The following is a 21,283-nucleotide window of genomic DNA, read 5'->3' as shown; positions in this document are numbered from 1 at the left end:
CTTTTAGCATGAACCCGAAAAGTAAAAACAAAAGTGTGCACTTTCCTTACTGTCTAGTCAGGAATATGCGGTCATTTTATTGGTTACTGGTTTCTCATACAAACAGATATAGTATCGCTTTTAAGAAAAATATACACAAAGAAGTTGCCATAGTACCAAACAGTTATTGGTGGGGACCCAAGGAGGTGAACGCACATCCCCCAGAAGTTGACATACATTCAACGCTGGCCGAGGCCAGGCACCCGGCCATGGGCCAACACGACATGCACCTTTGGTTCTTTCATGAGGACTTAGGAGCTGGCAAATTAAACCAGAAGAACAAATGGACTTCATGTCCTAACTGCTTTTGCTAAAATCTTTAACTCTCAGTCCCTCTTTCCCTCAGACTTCCCCTCCCCCACTGTCATGTAAGTCAGAAAATGATGCTTGAAACAAGACGGAAGGAAGAATCCAGACCAGGACGTCAGAGAATGAAATAATATATGAAAATAACAATAAACCAAAAACTGGGAGCATCTGTGCATGACATAGAAGATGTATCCTACTGGAGCGGGAATGTGATTACCAGTGACTATTGTTAAGTCCATGAGACTAGTACAGTGAGAGGAAGTGCCATGGTTGTCACCAGGGTCTGCTGGTCCTACTGGCGGTGTTCACGTTCCCTTCCCCAAACCCACAAGACCCCAATTAAAGTGTTCCCAGAGGGAGAAACAGCATGAGGCCTACATGGAGTCTGGGCAGGGAGCCTAAGGCAGTGATGGGCAGAGGGGCAGAAGTGATGTGCTCCACACTTCTCCCATCTGTAACTATCAGGGGGGCCCAAAGGCAGAGAGGCACTGTTCAGAATGCACACACATACACCGCGGAAGGGGCTGGCAAGATGGTATCACAGGAGGGAACGAAAAACGTTAAAAGCAAACTTAATCTGTCATATATCCTGGCAGAACAAATTATCCAATAAACCTGGAGGAGACAGGAATACTCCAGCAGCCCTGCTTACCAATGACTGTACACCAGACTGCAGACCTTCCACAGGGCAGGCGAGCAGGCAGACAAGTGAGGCAAGCAGGGGAGCTGGAACACCCACTTAACCAGAACGGAGCAGCCCGTCCTTGTGTTGCACACAAAATGTCCCAGGTGCCCTGAGCACCCCGGTACCAGGCAGAAATGAGTGTGGCCCCAGGACCACTGAGGCAGCAAAGGGGAAGAGGAAGATGCTGCTGCTTTGGGGAGAATCGGGGGTCACAAGCCCTGGAACAATGGTGCTGGGCACAGCTGGCATCACCCATCCTCTAAATGACAACTCTAGGAAAGGCCTCGGCAGGTTCGAGATAAGCCAACAAAGGTAGAACAGCAGACTGTTCTGGAGGGAGGGGACGGGAGGAAGAACTAGCAAAGGCTGACTCACAGTGTACCCTAGGAAATCACTCCAACGCCCCATTTCTGGTGCTTGATCAGAACATCGGTCTTCAGGGGGCACTGTAACTCAGCTCAGTGTGGAGAGAAACTGGCAAAGGGGCTTCTGATCTAAAAGGCCTTCAGGAAAGAGGGCTGGGGGGGGGGGGGGGGGTGGATCTGGCTCCAAGTAGTGGAGTGCTTGCCTAGCAAGCCCAAAGTGCTGAGTTCCAATCCTAGTATTGCCCTTTCTCTCTCTCTCTCTCCCCCTCACACACACACACACACACACACACACACGAAATAAACACTGATAGAAAGTGACAATCAGAGGATCCCTTGAACCCAGGCTAGCACGGTCCCACAATCTGGTATGGCGAGATTTTCTTCGGTGGAGACACATGGAAGGTTAGAAAGCGAGGACTAGTGCCACCTCCTGGAAGAACAGGGAAGCAGGGCTAGAATCCTAGGATTGGGGACCCATGTCCTTTACACTGGCAGGCAATGGAATGTTTGACTGGAGTGGAGCCTGCTTCCAGCCTGAGTTGGCTTATCTCCCCGCACTCCAACATTGCACTCCTTTTGCTGGTTGTTTTTTTTTTCTTAAAAAGGAGTAAGATCATCGTGTCTAGACAGTTGGGGTGACACTTCACATTGACGAAGCCCACACACTTACACAGCTGATGGGAAGAGAATGAGGGTGCATTCTCTTACAGGGCTCTCCTGTCCCCAGATTGGTCTGAAGAAAAATGTTCCCCTTCTCTAGGAGTGACATGTCAAGTGCAACACGTCAGACTTCTACAGAAACATAGCTGCGAGGCCGGTGCTGAGAACCTAAGGGAAGCAAGCCTCGTGGCCGGGCTTTCCAGAGCAGCCGGGGCTGGAAAGCGCAAGGATCATTCGTCCCAGCGTTCACTGGTACCCAGAGAAAAACACAGGGTGAAGCAGAAAGGATTTCCAAGGTCGAGGAGGCGAGCCAGTGGCACAGTTCCAGCGCGCATTTTCCAATCGGACCCTTGTGTAGAATCTTCTCGCATAGAGCAGAAGCCCTCCCTAGGGCTTAAAATGCAGTCCGAGCTGCAAGCATGTCTGGGCTACAAAAGGCATCCATCTTGTTCTAGGACAGGAAGAGAGGCACATGGCCCCCGAGTGCGTGTTCCCTGCGCGTCCCGGGCCTTGGTCTGCTGGGCAAGGGCCGGGGAGGAGCCAGGCCCTCCCCACGGGCCTCGCAGGGACCCAGCGGAGCTGAGCGGCTGTGAGCCAGAAGCATCTCCTCTCTCGCCTCCCAAAGCTGGTTACTAAGATTTCTTCATCTTCTTCCCGATGACCTTCATTTGTTCCTCAGCAGCGTTTTGGAGCAGCGGCTGTCTGCACGGACGCTTGCTCTTCAGGCGTACACCTGCATCTTGCTGTGTGGCGGCTCGGCCATGTGTGTCCCAGTTCCGCGCTGCACGCCTGCAGCCCCGCCGGGAGTGGGGCTGGTGGTCACATCTGACCAGTCGGAAGCAGAGTGGGGCGAGGAGCTTGACCACTGGTCCGGCGACTCTGGGGATGGAGTCAGGTAGGGGTGCTCGCCCGGCAGGGGGCCACTGTGGCTGGGGGTTCGCTCGGCAGCACTGGAGGAGGCGTAGCTGTGCTGGGAGGGAGGGGTGGGGTACTTGCCCACGGAGGCGGGGAAGGGGTGGTAGGCGGGGAGAATGGTGTGCGCGCCCTGCCCGTCCTGCTGGGGCATCATGGCGGCGGGGAACGCCACGCTGGGCAGCCGGGCCATCTCTGGGATCTGATACATGGCGGGCAAGGGCCCGGCCACCGAGGGAGGGCAGGCGGCGGGGGGCGGGGGCGCCCCGGCCGGCTGGGCCAGGCCGCCTTTGGGGATGAGCTGGAAAGTCACGATGGGGGGCAGGGGCTCCCGCGGGGGGCCCGGCTTGCCCTCCGGCGGCCTGCTCTGGGGCGCCATGCCATGGCCGCCCTCCCCGGGAGCCAGGACCATGCCGAACATCTCATTGTACTGGCCCTCGCTGGTCTCCACGCGGTTCATCCAGTCGGCCGGGACGGTGACTGGGTGCAGCCGGCCCAGGCCGCCCGCGCCGCCGCCGCCCCCCGCCGCCGCTGGGGGGGATGATGTGGTGGTGGGCCAGCAGCTGGCTGACCGAGGGGAGCACCGTGCCAGCCCCGGGGGCCACGGGCTGCATGTCGTGGAGGTTAGAGAAGGAGAGCGCGTGCTGCGCGCGGGCGGGGGCGGCCGGCGTGGCCAGCAGAGGGTTGGGGGAGGCCTGCAGGAGCCCCGGGGACGTGAGCATCGGGGAGGAGGTGGCATCAGACACGTAGGTGTGAGGCGACTCCAGGGAGTCCACTGGGGATAAGGTCACCGAGCTCTCCGACAGCTGCACCTTCTCGCTCAGGGACTTCTTGCGCCGATTCCCCTTGGCCCCCTTGGCTAGGCTGGGGAGGCTGGTGGGCACGGCGCTCTTGGTGTTGGGCCGTCTCGGCTTCTTGCCCATGGGGGTGTGCTTCAGACTGAGGAAAGCCCTGTTGGGCCCACAGATGACGGGGGAAAGGGCGGAAGTCAGCACTGCCCCCGGCGGGCTGGGCGTCACGTTGTACTCATCCAGGAGGCGCACGATGTCATGGTGCATGCGGTCGCGGGCCACGTCCCTGGGGAGACGGTCCATATGGTCGGTGATATCCCGATTGGCAAAATGGTCTAGCAGGATCTTGGCCGCTTCATAGCTCCCCTCCCGCGCAGCAAGAAACAGCGGCGTCTCTTCCTGTACAAAGGATCCACAGAGAACACATTCTAATGGCATCCTTGATCCAGGCCCAGCGGCTCACACTCCTAACCCTAGCAACTCTGAGAATCATGGTTTGAAGCCAGCCTGAGTAAGAAAGTCTATGGGACTCTTATCTCTAACCACCAAAAAACCTAAAGTGGAGCTGTGGCTCAAGTGGTAGAGTGACGGCCTTGAGCCAAAAAGCTAAGGGGCAGCACCCTGAGCCTTCATCCAAGTCCTAGTACTGACACAAACAAAACAAAACAAAAATACCCCACTCTTGAGAGAAGAGCAGCATTTCTCAATTTTTAATAACTAATTGCTTCATCTTTCCCCCTCTAAGTGTTTCCTTATAAAATTTTAATTTTTTTTTGGTTGGAGTGGGCTTGAACTCTGGGTCTGGGCGCTGTCCCTGAGCGCTTTTGCTCATGGCTAGTGCTCTACCACTTGGAGCCACAGCTCCACTTCCGGTTTTCTGGTGGTCAATTAGAGATGAGAGTCCAACAGACTTCCCTGCCCAGGCTGGCTTTGAACCTTGATCCTCAGATCTCAGCCTCCAGAGTAGCTAGGATTATAGGCGTGAGCCAGGGGTACCTGGCTTTCCCTATGAAATTTTACTGCACCACAAATATGCTGTATGTTTACTTACATAGAGATACATTCACAATGAACGTGTATCTGAAATTTACATACAGAAAGAATAAGCCAGTTCACATCCCCCAAAGAACCTATTTTGTCCCCCTTGAGGCTACCTCTCAGCTGAGGATTTGTGAAATAAACTAAGCTCCTAAGCGGACACTCACGTAAAAGAGTACTCAGCTTATTCATATCAGTTTCTAAGAGAAAAAGGAAACAGAAGAAAGGTAGGGAGAGAATAAACTAAAGAACACAGAGAAATAGGAAAAATAGAGGGAATGGTGAAAGAGAAAAGCAAGCAGGTGTGTGCAGAAAGAACTAAATCAATGAAAAGGAAGTAAGCAAGAAAAGTATGAAGAAAGGGAAGCGAGGCAGATAACTCAGAGAAAACAGCATGGTATCCAGGGACAGAAAAGAACAGCAAAGTGGAAAACAAAGACAGCAAGAGAAAACAGAGGGAACAGAAGTGGGACAGGGAAGGGAACATGTGGTAGGAAAAGACTGGAAAGCTTCTGAATGGGCAAAGGGTTTGCACTCCACACCGCTGGACCTTCATGGGGCTCAGAGGCAGGGTTCTGCCCAGCCTGCCTCTGTTCTTGTCTACGCTCATCACAAGCCAGGTGCACAGAGGACAGGCTGGGCAGGAGTGGCTGTGCAGGGCTCTGTCTGTACCTTGTTGTCCTGCATGTCTCGGTTGGCCCCGTTTTTCAACAGTAGAAGAGTGGCCTCCACGTTATTGACAGCAGCAGCCCAGTGCAGAGCAGATTTTCCTGTGGAGAAGATGTTTGTTCATGAGCAGAGCAGAGCACATCCCAGGCACCAGGACCTATACAAGAAAAGCTTCAACTCCCTCAGAGATCATGGCCAGTTGTTTGGGGGGCCCTGCAGGACCATAGTGGCAGCCTCCTCCCCCTGCATTCTAGGGACACTTCTGACCGCCAGGTCGCAGGTTACTTAGATGTGGTACTCATGTCCTCTCTGTGGCAGCGACTCTCCTTCACATGCTGAGGACAATATAATGTACCTGAGGCGTCTGCACTCATAAATTCTTGTGTCCAAAATGGGGCTCTAAGAGCCCACACAGGCCAACCAAAAGCCCTCACACAGAAAATCCTTTCTCACTTATCTGGAAACCCACACTGACTTAGTTCTCTGATCTCAACATGTTGAAGAGAATGAGTGCATGAATGAAAGCAGAGGGACTGTGCATAGCTGTGTTCTATGACGTGAGAACCATGCAGCAGCGCTTCCCTTGGAGACGCACTGCAGGGAGGACCTGTCCCTACCATGGTCGTCCACTGCATTCACGTCTGCTTGGCAGTTGATGAGCTCTGCCACCATGCCCTCTACAGCCAGACGGGCAGCCAGGATCAGGGGCGTAGTGCCATCGTTCATTCTGGCATCTAGATCAGTGACTCGGCTGCGGATCAGAATCTAGAAGAGGAATAGAGAAAAGTCACTTTGGTCAAAGGAAATAATGCAACTGAGAGACGAAGAAACAATGGAATCAGACCTGAGGCTACACTATAGACTCCCAGAGAGCAGTAAAGTCTTACTATCTTTAAGCCCAAGAGTCTAACACAATCAATGTTTGAGGAAAGAAGGAAGGAGGGAGGGAGGGAGGGAGGGAAGGAAGGAAGGAAGGAAGGAAGGAAGGAAGGAAGGAAGGAAGGAAGGAAGGAAGGAAGGAAGGAAGGAAGGATCCAACCCACAATGGATGATCAAGATGTACTGGCCACAAAGAAATGTACTACTGTGTAAGGGAAACAGATGAATTTCAGAAAGCATCTCATTCTCACACAATGCAAGATCAAGGCGATTCACAATCCCTTGTGAGGGTGAACTCAAAACATGTAGCACTCTACAGTCCAGTCAGGTCAGGAAAATGGCCGCTGGGCTGCTGGAAGCCCACATAGCTGGAGAGACCACAGGGGCAGTTAACACTGAGGCTCCCGATCAGGGGTGGCTCTCCTCACATCAGCATAGCAAAATGCAGCTGAGACGCAGCCTCTGCTGCCTCCTCTCACTATCTGCCGGGACGTTATCAGGCTTGCCTTTTCTTCTCTTCTTTCCCATAGCAATAGTGACTCATCTCTCAGAATTATTTAAGTTGGGTGCAGGTAGCTCATGTCTGTAAACTCAGGAGGCTGAGATTTGAGCATCTCAGTTCAAAGCCAGCAGACAGATCTAATTAAACAGCAGACAGATCTAATTAAACAGCAAAAAGCCAGAAGTGGAGCTGCGGTCAAGTGGTAAGAGTACCAGCCTTGAGCAGAAAAGCTAAGGAAGGGGCCGTGCCCAGGCCCTGAGTTCACGCTCCAGTACTATCACGGACAACCAATTACTGAGTGAATGTCAATGAGGTATTAATTGCCTTCACAAGATGAAACATCATAGACCTGTAAGAGATCCTTACATTCGCAGGTTCCTCACCTGGAAGACGCCTTGGGCATCCGCAGCCACTGCAGCATGGAGGGGGCAGCGGCCCATATTGTCCTGGGCATTGGCATCGGCTCCTGCGTCCAGGAGGCGCTTGGCCGCATCAGCTCTTGAGTAGCGGGCTGCAAGGTGCAGGGCCATCTCACCAGTCCGGTCTGTCTGCGCCTGGAGGCTGGCGCCCTGGTACACCAAGTCGGTGATGATGTTGGCAGCAGAGTCCTCGGCATCCTCATCTTCATCACTCACGTCTGAGCTGCCTCCCCGAAGAGAAGCCAGCATCAGCGGGGTACACCCATCTGCAGGAAAGGAAGCCCCAGGAAATGTGATTACTGCAGGGGCCCACCGGAAACGGAATCTCTGTGCTTCTTGCAAGGACGGTGCTAAGTTTTGGATCTGCCACCTACTTGTCCTCTGATGTCATTCATGTAAACAGTATTGGGAAAGCAAGAGCCACGTGACTGGGGACTTTGTTCTCAGTTAAACAAGCTTTTTCATGCCATTAAAAAAAAATTCGTGTGTGTGTGTGTGTGTGCATCACTGGGGCTTGAACTCAGGGTTTGGACACTATTCCTTGGGTTTCTGTGCTCAAGGTTAGCACTCTACCATTTGAGCCATGAATCCACTTATGGCTTTTTGGTGGTTAACTGGAGAGAAGACTTTCCTGCATGGGTTGGCTTTGAACCTCAATCTTCAGATCTCAGCCTTCTGAACAGCTAGGATTACGGGTATGAGCCACCAGTGCCCAGCTCAAGTGCTATGCTATTTTAAGCTAGATAATCTTTAGCATATCCAGTATTACTGAGATAACTATATGCATAATATATAAACGAAACTAATTCTCTATCCTCTGCTTTAGGATACAGTTTTCCTGTCCTACTGAAATCTAACATTTAGCCTGCTGTTTGTTCTCAATATGCTGTTATGAAACTGTAAGAAATTCTTTGCTTGCTTCTGAGTTCATTATTTCTACATCATGTTCATTTCCTGGAGCTGACGTAAGGTCTGTGGAGCTGATGGGGACACTCTGCCTAGTGCAGAGCAGGCCCAGCAGCGCTGACCTGGGCCCCGGACATTCACATCCAACACGTCCACCTCCTGCTCTGCCTGAGGAGGAGTGAGAGCCAGTGACGGTGTCCGACGGATGTCAGCGGCTTCCAGGTGCTGCTGTGTCCATGGGCGTCGGTCAATGGGGTCATCTTCTTCTGAGAGTAAAGCCTCGTCTTCAGGCTGGAAGAGAAAACCATGCTTCTGAGCCACAGACTCTCACCAAAGCTGCTGACAAGTCAAGTCTCCCGCCTCCCTTCCCCCCCCCCCCCCCCCCCCGTACCACCCCCTTGAACCTCCATCCATTTCTCTCTCTCTCAGCTTTAATCTTCCCTCTGACTTTCTACTGCTCTTACCATGTGGTTCCTCTTGACTTCTCCCGCATCACCTGGGCAATTCTTTCCACCTCTCCATCCCTACCCCAGGCTTTAGCCCTCAAATGCTACTTCTTGGGTTTTTTTTTTTTTCCCCTTTTTCTTTTGTTCCTGAGGCTTTGAACTCAGGGACTGGGAGCTGTCCTTGAGCTTTTGTGCTCAAGGCTAATACTGCTCCATTACTTTGAGCCCCAGCACCATTTCCAACTTTTCTGTAGTTAAATTTTAAGAGTCTCATGGACATTTCTGTCCAGGCTGGCTTTGAACTACAATCTTATATCTTAGTCTTCTGAGTAGCTAAGATTACAGGCATGAGCCACCAGTGCCTGACCTCACTTCTATTCTACACTCTCAGAGCACTTAATTCTGCTCTGACCTCTGCCTGGATCTTCCCTGCCTACAAAGGCTTCCTCCAATTCTTTGTCTTACTAACTCCTGCCTACCTTCAGGTAGAAATTGGACTTTAACCGCACTTTCTGGTCCTAAATAGTAACTTTGCCCATCTTTACTAGGCAGCTATGTGGCAGTCTCTACTGCCACTCTAGGGGATGAGCCTAGTTCCTTGCTGTACTTCATCCAGCCCAGAGCACCACAGTGTTATCAGTATCCTGAGGTGCCTATAGTCCATGAGCATCAGGGCTAGCCACCCGCCTCCCACCCAGGACACTCTGGGATTAAAGACATCTGAAATGAGACCAAAGGATGGCTGACCATATTGGTTCTGCCAAAGTCAGCTTACCTTCGCTTTCTTTGGCTGGGGTCCTTCATCATCTACCCAATGTTCGCTTGTTCCAGAACCAATTAAGTTGGCCTCTGAGACTTGTACTTTGAGATTTCTGATATGATTAGAGAGGGGAAAAACAAGAGCAGAGGTCATGACATAGACACAATGGCTTCCAACACTTCTACCACCACCCAACTCCCAAAGCTACCCCCAGATCCAGGCAGTACTTGTTGTGACATTTCTGAGCATTTAGTTTCTCCTTCCCAGTGAACAAGAGCTTACAATGACAATCTGCCCCATCTCTGAAGCTGAGCTTGACTCCAGTGATATATATGTACAGAAGAGACATAACACTCAGAACTGTCTGTGTGGCACCTCCGTCACTCACAGTCATTTATAATCAGGGTCAAGATTAGATAATTAATGAGCAGAGCTCAGAATAGGCAATAGGATACACTTTTAAATCTCATTCTTGCTTATTGCTATGCATGGTGGCTCATTGGCAGGACTCTCTTACTTTAGCCCCACAGCATCCTGTCCCACTGGCTCACGACGCTTGTGATTGCTGGAATCTCGACGAAGGGTGAAACCTTCAGGTAGCCAGAGGAAGCCATGTTTCCGTTTCCGTTTTGCCATGATGACCCCCAGCAGGATAATAAACAGGATAATGACAATAGCAACAGCAAGGAGATAGAGAAGCTGGGTGTGGCCTGGAGGTATGGATTCACCTGAAAATCCAGAGACCAGGGATGTGCTGACTTGAAGGGCTGACCCGCTGAACCGTGCCCCACCCCCACACCGTGTCTTTCCCCAACCCTTTCTCTGTGACACCCAGGGAACTCACTGACAACAGACACAAGAGGGTATGACAGAGTCCCCTGGATAGCGTGAGAAGCCAGCAGAGCTGCTGCAGCATCCGTGTTCTTGAAGCACTGGTCCGAATCTTGGACACACTGGCGGTTGTCAATTTCCAGAAACACCTTAGAGCTAAGAGAGAAGAAGGGACATGGTGTATAGAATAGAAGGGTGCAGGTCCAGCAGGCCAAGCCAAAATAGGGTTACCCTTAGGACATTGCTTCCAGTAAGAACTCAGAAGATGAGGATACTGTCACTTGGGATTCTAGGTTCATGTGTTTAAGTTCTTGGTCTGTGTGGTACGTCCCTTCAGATTCTAGATACTGATGCCCATCTAGACCACTACTGGCCTTCCTTGGGGGCTGAGGGAACCTCTGACTGGGACAATGTATAAATAAGGTGTCTGTCCACCTCCTCTGACAGGTCTGAGTTCCCTACCCTTTCTCCTTAGTGGCATTCGGTACCATGTGAAATCCACTGGGCTCATGCCGGGCCCTTCTCTTCTGTCTGTATTCAATTCTCAGTGAGCAAGAAGGTGAAACTCACGGTATACACTGACAAATAACATGAGCAACCCAACTGGACATCACTGCCCTTGTCAAAGAGACACTGTATGGTCAAAGGGTCTTGAAAACAAGACAATGATTAATACAAAAGAGGGTTTTGAAGCAGTTCCAACAAAATGTTGGGATCCCAGCATTTGAGAAAGTGTTTCCATACCCACCCCCTTGCTCTAGCTTACTTTTCAGGATCCCACCACTAAGGCAAATCTTTTTGTCAGGGGATGGGGAACATGAAGATTTGAACTCAGGACTTGCTGCTTTCTAGTCAGACATTCTGTAGCTTGAGTCACACCTCTAGCTCTTTTGCTTTTGTTATTTTTGAGTCAAGATCTCACTTTGGACTAGGCTGGCCTAGACCACAATCCTATTTACTTTTCTTGCTATTGCTAGAAGGGCAAGCAAATGCCACCATGCCCAGAAGTTTCTGTTGAGATGAGGTTTCATGAACTTTTCTGCCCTGAAACCAAGATCCTTCAGTTCTTAGTTTCTTGGATAGTGGGAAGAACAGGTATGTACCACTGATCCCAGGTATTAAAGAAATGGAACCTGAACTTAGGGCTTTGTGCTTGCTAAATAGTACCTTACCTCTTTTTCCCTCAACATCAGTACTGGGGCAAGGTGTCTATCATAAGTGGTGGGCCATCCTATTTGTCTAAGCTTTGCATTTCCATAGGCTGAGTTATCAAAAATGCTCAGCTTGCCAGGTGCTAGTGGCTCACCCCTATAATACTAGCTACTCATGAGGCTGAGACCTGAGGATCGCAGTTCAAAGCTAGCCTGGAGAAAATAGTCCACAAGATTCTTATCTCCAATTTACCATCAGAAAACTGGAAGTGGCACTGAGGCTCAAAGTGGTAGGGTGCTAGCCTTGAGTTGGAGAGCTCAGCAACAACACCCAGGTGCCACGACTACCACCAACAAAAGCTCAGCTTTTTACAGATAACCTTTAAAGAACCTACCCAGCAACCTCCTGATCGTGTTCATCAGGAAGAGACCTCCGTGCCACCTTCTGCTTCTTCAAGGCAGCTGGCTTCTCACCATAGTACGGGTACACCATGAGGCTCCCCTGGGAGTCCCGCTTAATGCGAAGGTTGGTGTGGAGCAGGGTGCCCAGGGCCCGCAGGAAGCTTCGTGAGTCCTGGAGCAGCTGCTCTGGGGGAAGCAGCACCACTATGACCAGAGTGCCCTCCGCCAGGTTCTCGGGCCGGTCAGCAGCACAGTCCAGCCCATCCCAGCCACACTCTTCACTGTTGCAGCCCTGGTCGCAGTGGTTGTCTTTGAAGTGGTCTGCACAGTACTTGTCATACCTAGCAGAGGAAAAAAAAAAGCAGAGAAAGGAGCTCGAACTAGACTGGGGCTCCAGTGGGCTTGGAACACTGTGGTTTTCCTACCCATCTTTTGTGGCCTCTATTGGGATCAAAATGCCCTGTGCTGACTTGAGTCTGTCCCTGACACCATGGGGTACACAGTCTAGGTTGCTCATCACTGAGTACTGCCTAGGAAAGGAGGCACGCTGTATGATGCGCTGTACACACCCAGGGCTCCCGCACAGCCCAGTCTGAGTCGGAGTTTTCACAAAGCCGTGTCGCGAGGAGCCAGGAATGTGGCTTAGTGGTAGTGCATGAAGAAGCTCTGGGTTCGATTCCTCAGTACCACATACATAGAAAAAGCTGGAAGTGGTGCTGTGGCTCAAGTCATAGAGTGTTAGCCTTGAGCAAAAGAAGCTCAGGGACAGTGCCCAGGCCCTGAGTTCAAGCCCCAGAACTGGAGGGGGGTAGGGGGAAAGCTGTGTCACTGAGACCAGTCAGTCACCCACAATGCTTCCTGCAGTTTCATCCACTGCTCCCAGTAAGATAGCAATGAGTCTTAGGAGTAAAGAGAGCCACAGGTGGCTTCAGACCCAGAATTAGAGATGCTTTACAGAGAAACTTCTCAATTGAGCCCATTTTTAAATCTTTTTTCTTTTTGTGCTGATACTGGGGTTCCCAAGTCAGGGTCTTGTTCTCACTAGCTTTATTTGCTCAAGGCGAGCACTCTACCTCTTGAGCCACAGCACCACTTCCAGTTTGCTGGTGGTTCATTGGAGATTTTCCTGCCCGGGCAGGTTTTGAACCACAACCTTCAGATCTCAGCCTCCTTGGTAGCTAGGATTATAGGTGTGAGCCCCCACCACCCAGCTTGGCAGATTCTTTACCTTGTAGGGCCTTAGGTCCCTCACCTTTGAAGGACTGTTAACAATAGCCATGCCCCACAGTCCGCTGGGAATTAACTAGAGCAAAATGACATGGAATGGCTGGTAGGAAAGTTACTACATAGACCATAAAACACCCTGAAATTATAATGGTGAAGACAGCAGAAGGGTTATTCAGAGGAATAACCTAGCTCATGCTTCCAGATAAATCTAGACAGAGAAAGCAGTCTTAAAGAAAGAATGGATGAGGGGAGGGAGTACCTTTCTAGCCATCCTGCAGGCAGGTGGTGTGAGCTGCTGCCCGCTAGTGGGCAAGGCCACTTCCAAGAGTTATTTCCCCCAGGAGGTGAGGCACGAGGCAGGTGAGGAGGCAGAGAGAGGCAGGAAGGGAGAAGTTACACAGCGAGCATGGCTGGTGCTCAGTCAGCCAGGGAGGGCACAGGATAGCGTGTGATGGGACAAGGCTGGCACCATCTGAAAAGCAGAGGCGGCTTGGGCCAAAGCAGCACTGGAGTGGTTAGGAGTACAGGCGGCGTGGGCCACAGCACTGGAGGATAGAAGCAGAGGTGGCTTGGGCCGAAGCAGCACCAGAGTGGTTAGGAGCAAGAACAAGAAGCCAAAGGCGTGTTAGTGACAGTCTCACTCGCTTCTGGAGAGCCTGGGGCCCTTACTTGCATGTCTTGCTGTTGCCCTGACATTCAAAGTTGTCAAACAGGCACTCAGCGGTGTTACACAGTTGGTCACACTGGTTGTTGATATAGTCCCAGCAGGGGATGGGTGCAGTGCAGTTGGCCCAGGGGTTCTCCATGGTGAGGGAACAGTCGCCCCCGTCCCACTGGCAGGCGTGGCTGTTGCAGGCCTCGTCACAGACCCCATCCCGAGCTTTGTCGATGCAGTACTGACTCAGACAGGTGGCCGCAGGGGTGCTGGTGGGGACAGGGTACAGCTCACACTGTCTGCCCCAGAAGGGTGGAGAGCAATGGCATGAGTAGTAAGGAGGGTGGTGCTGAGGGCGGCAGCTGCCCCCGTGCTGGCAGGGGTTACTGGCACAGCCTGACTCGCAGTCCTGAGGGTTGGGGCAGAAGCAGCGGGGTCCCGAGGCAGTGTGCACACAGTGCTCTCCTCTCCGGCACTTCACCTGCCCACAGCTGCTCTGGCATTTTGCCCCAGAGAATCCCTGTGGAAAGCAGGGGAGACATGAGCAGGGCAGGCAGACAAGAGGACCTGCCCCACTTTCTGTCCCACCCCTACTCCACAACTCTCTGGAGAGATTGATAACTGGTTAAAATCCCACCCTACTCTCCCACCCCCATGTAGCATCCTGGACCACCAAGTTCTCAGAAATGACCTTTGCAGGTCAGTCAAAGGTAAGGGCTGAAGGTCCCATGAAAAGTGTGGCATTTTTAGTTTTTGTGCTAGTACTAGGGCTTGAACTCAGAGCCTGGGTGCTGGACTTCAGCTTTTTCACTCAAGGCTAGTGCTGTACTACTTCAGCCACACCTCCACTTCCAGCTTTTTGCTGGCATTTTGCAGAAGATATGAGTCTCATAAGATTTTCCTGCCCAGGATAGCTTTGAACTGCAATATGTGGATCTTCCCCATGTAGCTAGGATTATAGTAGTCACTTGTGCCCGGCTAGAGTGTGGAGTTCTTAAACTAGAAACGAAGTCCACATATCATGATGGGGCAGAAGGCCTTATCTATAGGCACCTCTCTAATTACTGCTAGATCACCATCTTAGTGGCTTTCAGCAGGAAGAAAAAGCATCCGAAGAGGAGTTTGGGAATCTCTGGATTCCAAGTTTTTCATATTCTACTTCTTCCTTGTGCTTTCTACTTGGTGTCAGCTAAGGTTACTAGACAGAATTTCTCCTGGTGTCTCTCCACACATAATGATTATCTACTTTAGGGAACTGTCAGCTTTTGGTAAGAAGTAATGTCCAAAATTATGTTTCTTTCTTAATTGAAGAAGGAACTTGATCTCAAACGGTTCCTGTTGAAGAACATACACATTCTGTCTATCTGATCAGGGAGAATGAGCTCCAGCATGGGACCACAAAGCCACAGCCAGTGGCCCTCTTTCATGGGACATTCCAGTGTTTGTGGTTTTTTTCCTAGTGTTCTGTAAACTGGTAATCACAGACATAGAAGCTGGCAGCTTCTGGCCAGGCCTAAACACTTCACAGGAAAAAAAACAAAAAACAAAAGCCAAAGCACTTTCTTCTAAAGGAGCAAACACTGAGAAATCTACCCATCAGGAAACTTGAAATACCACAGTGTGAACTCAGCTTTGTGACAGCTCATATGAAGACCATTGTTCCCTAATCTGGCGGCAGGCCACTTACAGGGGGACAGAGACAAATGAAGCCATCAGGCATGTTTCTGGCCACAGCACACGTCCCTCCATTCAGGCAGGGCATCTGGGGACATACATCCATGAACGTTTCACAGTGGCGGCCTGGAGGCAGAAAACAAACAGTTGTTTTAAAGGGCAGAAATAGTAACTTCACATTACTGAACCCAACCCCACAGGGAGGGAAACCAGACTTAGATGGAGCAGGGCTGTGAAAGAATTTGGGTTTAAGCTTCAGGAATGTGTGAAGGTAAAGATGAACTCAATGGACTTCAATGACATGATGGTTCATACCTGACCCAAACCATTTTTGTCTGTCTAGCTATGCCATAAACACAGCACACCACAAAAGAGGATGAAAAGAGATAGACACAGAAATGACTCTAAATCTATTTTTAAATCTATTTTCAGGTGCTGGTGGCTCACTATGCAAAAGGCACAGTGATTCTTTCTCAGTATTACTGTACCCAAGCACCTTCCACATTGAACAGTTGCTCTTATTTTTTGTAAAAATTCCAAAATTCCTGAGAGAGAGAGGGGGGAGGGGGGAAGCGAGAGCGCGCCATTACCAGGGCTTTGAACTCAGTGCCCTGCACTCTTGCTTGGCTTCTCTGTTCAAGGCTGGTGTTCTATCACTTGAGCCGTGGCTCTGTTTCCAGCTTTTTGGTGGTTAGTTGGAGATAAGAGTCTCACAGATTTGTCTGCCCATGCAGGTTTTGAACTGTAATCCTCAGATCTCAGCCTCCTAAACAGCTAAGATTACAGAGTCACTGGACACCCAGAGCTCCTGAGATTCTTTTTTTTTTTGGTCAGTCGTTGGGCCTGAACTCTGGGCCTGGGTGCTGTCCCTCAGCAATTCAGCTCAAGGCTAGCACTCTACCACTTGAGTCACAGCGCCACTTCCAGCTTTTTCTGCTGATGTGATACTGAGGAATCGAACGCAGGGCCTCATGCATGCAAGGCAAGCACTCTACCACTGAGCCACCTTCCCTGTCTCTGAGATTCTTAATGATAACAAATCTTTAATATTGGAAAAGAAGAGAAGAAGTAAATCAAGGAAAGGAGGAATTCAGGCTAGAGATGGCTTTAGGATACTGCTGTCTCTACCTATGCCGAACAAGAACTCTGCAACAACCTATTCTGACTGTCAAAGAGTGTGGTAACCTGTTGAGTATAAGAACCACAACCACAACTACAAACTCCAGACAGATTTCAGTCTGAGGAACTGATGACCTGCCACATCTACATGTAAGTAATTTACTTAGCCCCCAGAGGCCATCCCACGGTCCTTTTCCAGAAGTGATTAGTGTGAGTGATAAAGTCCCTATTCTGATCTTCATTATGCCCCGCATCAAGGACAAGACTAAGGAGCATGGCCAAGCCTTAGCCATGTAGGGGGCACCTGTGATGACCACAGTGGCTTTGCCCTGAATCCAGAGTTAGAAAGATGACAGTGACAGGAACTTGTAAGTATCTCAAGTCATTACACATCAGAGGTGGCTGAGTGGCATGCCCAGAGTTAGATGTAAGATTCTTGAAAACAAAATGCTAGTATTCTCAGATGAAAAGAATTCTGTGGATATATGATAAGGATGGAAACACTGCAGCATGAACAAACAATGCACAGTGTATGGCGAACATATTCTGCTCATATATACATATATAGCATGCATTTATATATGATACATATATGATATAATCAATTCAAAACAGAAGAGAACCTAGGAAAAGTCAATGGTAGAAACTGATCATTAAATCCATGGACCACAGACCTACAAAAGAAATGGCCACTTAAACTGCCATATATAGCAAGGTATTTGCTCTATACTAGATGTGGTCAAGAATCATTCAGTGCTATATCTACAGTCACTCAACAAAGCCTTTCCAGGGCAGAGTGGTGGGGCTGAGTAGGTTCTCACCAGTGAAGGCACTTCGGCAGACACACTGGTAGTCATTGGTGAGCTGGATACAGTCCAGGCTGCCCTCAGAGTTGCAGGGGCTGGAGAGGCACTCGTTGATGTCCCCTTCACACCGTTCCCCGGCAAAGCCAGGCAGGCAGAGACAATTATAACCCCCAATCCTGTCCACACACTGGCCCCCATTCAGGCAGTGGGGACCCCCAGCACAGTCATCAATGTTCTCTTCACAAAGTAGGCCTGGAGGAGAGAGGAGATACAGAATTACAAGTGCCTTTTGAATACTGCTTTCCAGAAAAAGAACAATCTTTTTGGATTACACACACACATATTATATACATATACACATATAATTACTGGTGAATTAATAGGATAACAAAAAAATACCCAAAGAAAAATTCAAACACATGTGAGAATCTAAAATTTGATAAAAAAAAAAATACTACCTCAAATCATCACGAAAAAGGCCAAGCATTCAATAAATAGTGCCAGGAAGAATCCATAATCATAAGGAAAAAGTGTTCTGTATTCCAAATACTTGAAGAAAATATGGAAGAAATCCTTTATAAACCTTAGTGTGTGGCAGATATTGCTATGACTCTGACTCGAATGCCAGACGCATAGATTTAAAAAGATTGATAAATTCAATGTGACTTAAAAATATCTGCTTAAAAACAAAATTAAAAAAAGAAAGAAAATCAAAGGAAAACCAGATACTGGTGGCTCACACTTGTAATCCTAGCTACTCAGGAGGCTGAGACCTGAGATTATGGTTTGAAGGAAAGTCTGTGAGACTCTTAGCTCCAATTAAGCACTAAAAAGCCAAAAGTGGTGCTGTGGTTCAAGTGGCAGAGGCACCAGCTTTGAGAATAAAAGCTCACAGACAGTGCCTAGGCTCTGAGTTCAAGACCCAGAATGGGCACCAAAAAAGAAAAGAAAAAAACCCCCACTGTACTGGGAAAATACTTGCTTGTGATATCAGAAACAGATAAATTCTATAAAATACTAAAATCAACAATGTAATATAATGGGAAAAAAGGCACAAATACCAGGTAAATCATATAGGAAAAGGAAAACCAAAGAATTTTTAAATGAGCATATGTTCAATCACACTGAGAAGAAACCAGTGTTCTGCTAACATGGCAATTCAGCAATGACATCTAAAAGTATAAATGAACATACTTCCCAATCTAGCAACTGTATATCTGCAAATATATTCTACAAACATAGTTAGATGCATGCAAGATAACCCAAATGTCTACAGCACCAGTTAAGTAAAACATGATATGTTCACATGTGGGAATGCTGAAGCTATTAAAAAAAGATTGAAGATGTTCTTTATTTTGATATGGAAATGTCTCAAAGTAAGTAATAACATCAAGGACAAAAGAATGTGCTTAATATTCCATCTTCAGAGTTAAAAAGTAGAGGAAGTTAAAATATCTTTGTATTTGACTTCTATGTAAATGAATTTCTGAAGACTACTTTAAGAAAAAAGAAGACACAAAAGAAACTGAAAGGGGTGGTTCCCGTTGGTGAGTGTGGGGAGATAGACAAGGGCAGGAGTGTGTCTTTTTACTCTGTGCTTTTTCTATGTGTATGCTCATGTCTATGTGTGTATATTACCTTATTTCCTATTTGCAAATTAAATACAAAATAAAGTAAAAGTAAACGAAAGCAGTATGTACTCCTAGGCTCACAGAATATCTGCTATTTCAAGTCTGTGAATAACACAGGCAGAAATGCTTAGCCTACCATCAGAATGGAATCATCTGGAATAAATAAATCTATCAAATGAGAATCAACTCATCCTCAGCTTGAAGTAAAACAGAAGAGATGGGCAGAAGTACCCCGAGCACTAGGAGTTGCAGGTGTACCCAAGATCCAAAGCTGAGGAGAATAAAGACACTCATCAATAACCAGAACAGTTATGCAACTCAGGATAAATAAACACCGCTCCACCTATCTGAACAAAGCCATGGAGAATTACAATGTTGTGTCTTTGTTCAGGTAGGTGGAGGTATGGATTAACTCAGAGATCTACAGAGCCTGTCATGGAGCCAGTTTTATCATCGTTCACTTTTCAAAATCATCTCAACATAAAGGAAGGATTTACACATTAGGAAACACCCTGGATGGAAGGTAAGTATGGCTAATTTCCTACCCCGAGTGCCAGGTGGGCAGGAGCACTTGAAATGGTTCACAAGGTCGACACAGGTGCCTCCATTCTGGCATGGCTGGTTCTGGCACTCATCAACTTCATACTCACAGTTCACACCCTGATAACCTGGAACACACTGCCAGGGGGAAGCAAAAAGGACAAGAAATATGAGATCATTTCTGGAACGGACCACCAAAACAGGTGAGGTCACTTATCCCTTCTATATTTCTCCTGAATCATCACATTCTTTGCCCAAGCTCACTGGCATTTATCTCGTCCTCTTCCCGTTTTGCGGGCTTCTGCAAATCTCCTCAGCATAGGCTCCTTCATCTTTAAAATATCATCCCTTCCTATTGATGAGGGCCCTATGATTTGAGCAGTATGTGTGGACAATAGTAAAGACTTTGTACATGTGGATCTCTAGGTTAAGAAAACTGCAGGCGGGGCTGGGAAGGTGGCTCAGTGGTAGAGTGCTTGCCTTGCATGCATGAGGCCCTGGGTTCGATTCCTCAGTACCACATAAGCAGAAAAAGCCAGAAGTGACACTGTGGCTCAAGTGGTAGAGTGCTAGCCTTGAGCTGAAGAGCTGAGGGACAGTGCCTAGGCCCAGAGTTCAAGCCCCATGACCAGCAAAAAAAAAAAAAAAAGAATACTGCAGGCATATACAGGAAATGACACAGGTGGGCAGGGACAGAAGAAGGTGAGTCTCACAGACTTTTCTGCCTGGGCTGGCTTCAGATCACAATCCTCAGATCTCAGCCTCCTGAGTAGCTAGGATGACAAGTGTGAGCCACAGACTTTTCTGCCTGGGCTGGCTTCAGATCACAATCCTCAGATCTCAGCCTCCTGAGTAGCTAGGATGACAAGTGTGAGCCACTGGCATCTGGCTTGAAGCAACTACGTCAGTTGTTTTAGAAAACTGTTAGAATTATTGATTGATCAGTTGACTGTATAGAAAGAGGAAACAGGGCATGCCCTCAAAGTGGTTTCTCCTATTGCTGCTGTTATTCAGTTAAGTTTCAGAGATTTCGTGTGTGTGTGTGTGTGTGTGTGTGTGTGTGTGTGTGCGCGCGCACGCGCGCGCGCGCGCACGCACACTCACACATATATGTGGTGAAATGCATCTAGTACTGGCTGTTGGAAATTCGGGGAGCAAGCCTGTTGGAGGAGAAATAGTTCCAGAGTATGAGTATGCTACCGTATTTCACAGGGAGGCTGACAGTGATAACCACTATTGTAGGTGCCATATAAAAACCTATACACCGAACACATGAGACAGAGGCAGCTAAATTCAATACAGTAGTGTTTGTAACAGCTACACAATCTCCTGGGACTTGCTGACCTCTGCTTGCTCTGTCCTCACCTCACACCGGTATCCCCCAATGCAGGTGGCGCCGTGCTGACAGGGATTGGATGCACACTCGTCTAGCTGCTCCTCGCAGTAGCTCCCTGTGTAGCCCGGAGGGCACTGGCAGTGATGGGTGTTGCCAGCACTGATGCAGACACCTGAGTTTTGGCACAGGTGATCAACATGCACTTCTGAAAGGCAGGGGAGGAAAGGTATCAGGAAATGACTCACAGCAAGTTCAGAAGAATTAATGAGCAAACTAATCTGAGATGGTCAACACCTGCTTAAATTCTTTTTGTGTGTACCAAGGCTTGAATTTCAGGCCTCATACTCTCACTTAGCTTTTTTGCTCAAGGTTGGCATTCTACCACTTGAACCACACCTCCACTTCCTGGTTTTGGCTGGTTAAATGGAGACAAGAGTCTCATAGACTTTTTTGGCAAGGCTGTCTTTGTACCTCAATCCTTAGATCTCTTGAGTAGCTACAAGTACAGGTATAAGCCACCAGTGCTTG

At 48.9% G+C, this 21,283-nt stretch overlaps 1 protein-coding gene across 1 annotated transcript in view; it reads right to left on the bottom strand.

Moving 5' to 3' along the window:
* Nucleotides 1-1,624: 1,624 nt before the first annotated feature.
* The window catches only part of Notch2 (notch receptor 2), a 147,375-nt gene continuing 127,716 nt past the window's right edge, over nt 1,625-21,283 (bottom strand). The window contains 15 exon segments of the mRNA XM_042675185.1: nt 1,625-3,505; nt 3,507-4,163; nt 5,475-5,572; nt 6,089-6,236; nt 7,236-7,537; nt 8,300-8,468; nt 9,399-9,495; nt 9,901-10,111; nt 10,228-10,370; nt 11,761-12,108; nt 13,664-14,169; nt 15,337-15,449; nt 17,264-17,500; nt 19,425-19,557; nt 20,785-20,960. Coding sequence (XP_042531119.1) covers nt 2,783-3,505; nt 3,507-4,163; nt 5,475-5,572; nt 6,089-6,236; nt 7,236-7,537; nt 8,300-8,468; nt 9,399-9,495; nt 9,901-10,111; nt 10,228-10,370; nt 11,761-12,108; nt 13,664-14,169; nt 15,337-15,449; nt 17,264-17,500; nt 19,425-19,557; nt 20,785-20,960 — 4,061 coding nt within the window. The 3' untranslated portion in view covers nt 1,625-2,782.

This window comes from Dipodomys spectabilis, unplaced genomic scaffold (genome assembly GCF_019054845.1).
Source record: "Dipodomys spectabilis isolate Male_0828 unplaced genomic scaffold, ASM1905484v1 ptg000002l, whole genome shotgun sequence".
Classification (NCBI taxonomy): domain Eukaryota; kingdom Metazoa; phylum Chordata; class Mammalia; order Rodentia; family Heteromyidae; genus Dipodomys; species Dipodomys spectabilis.
Note: the sequence above shows the minus strand (reverse complement) of the source record. Positions and strands in the feature narration are given on the sequence as shown.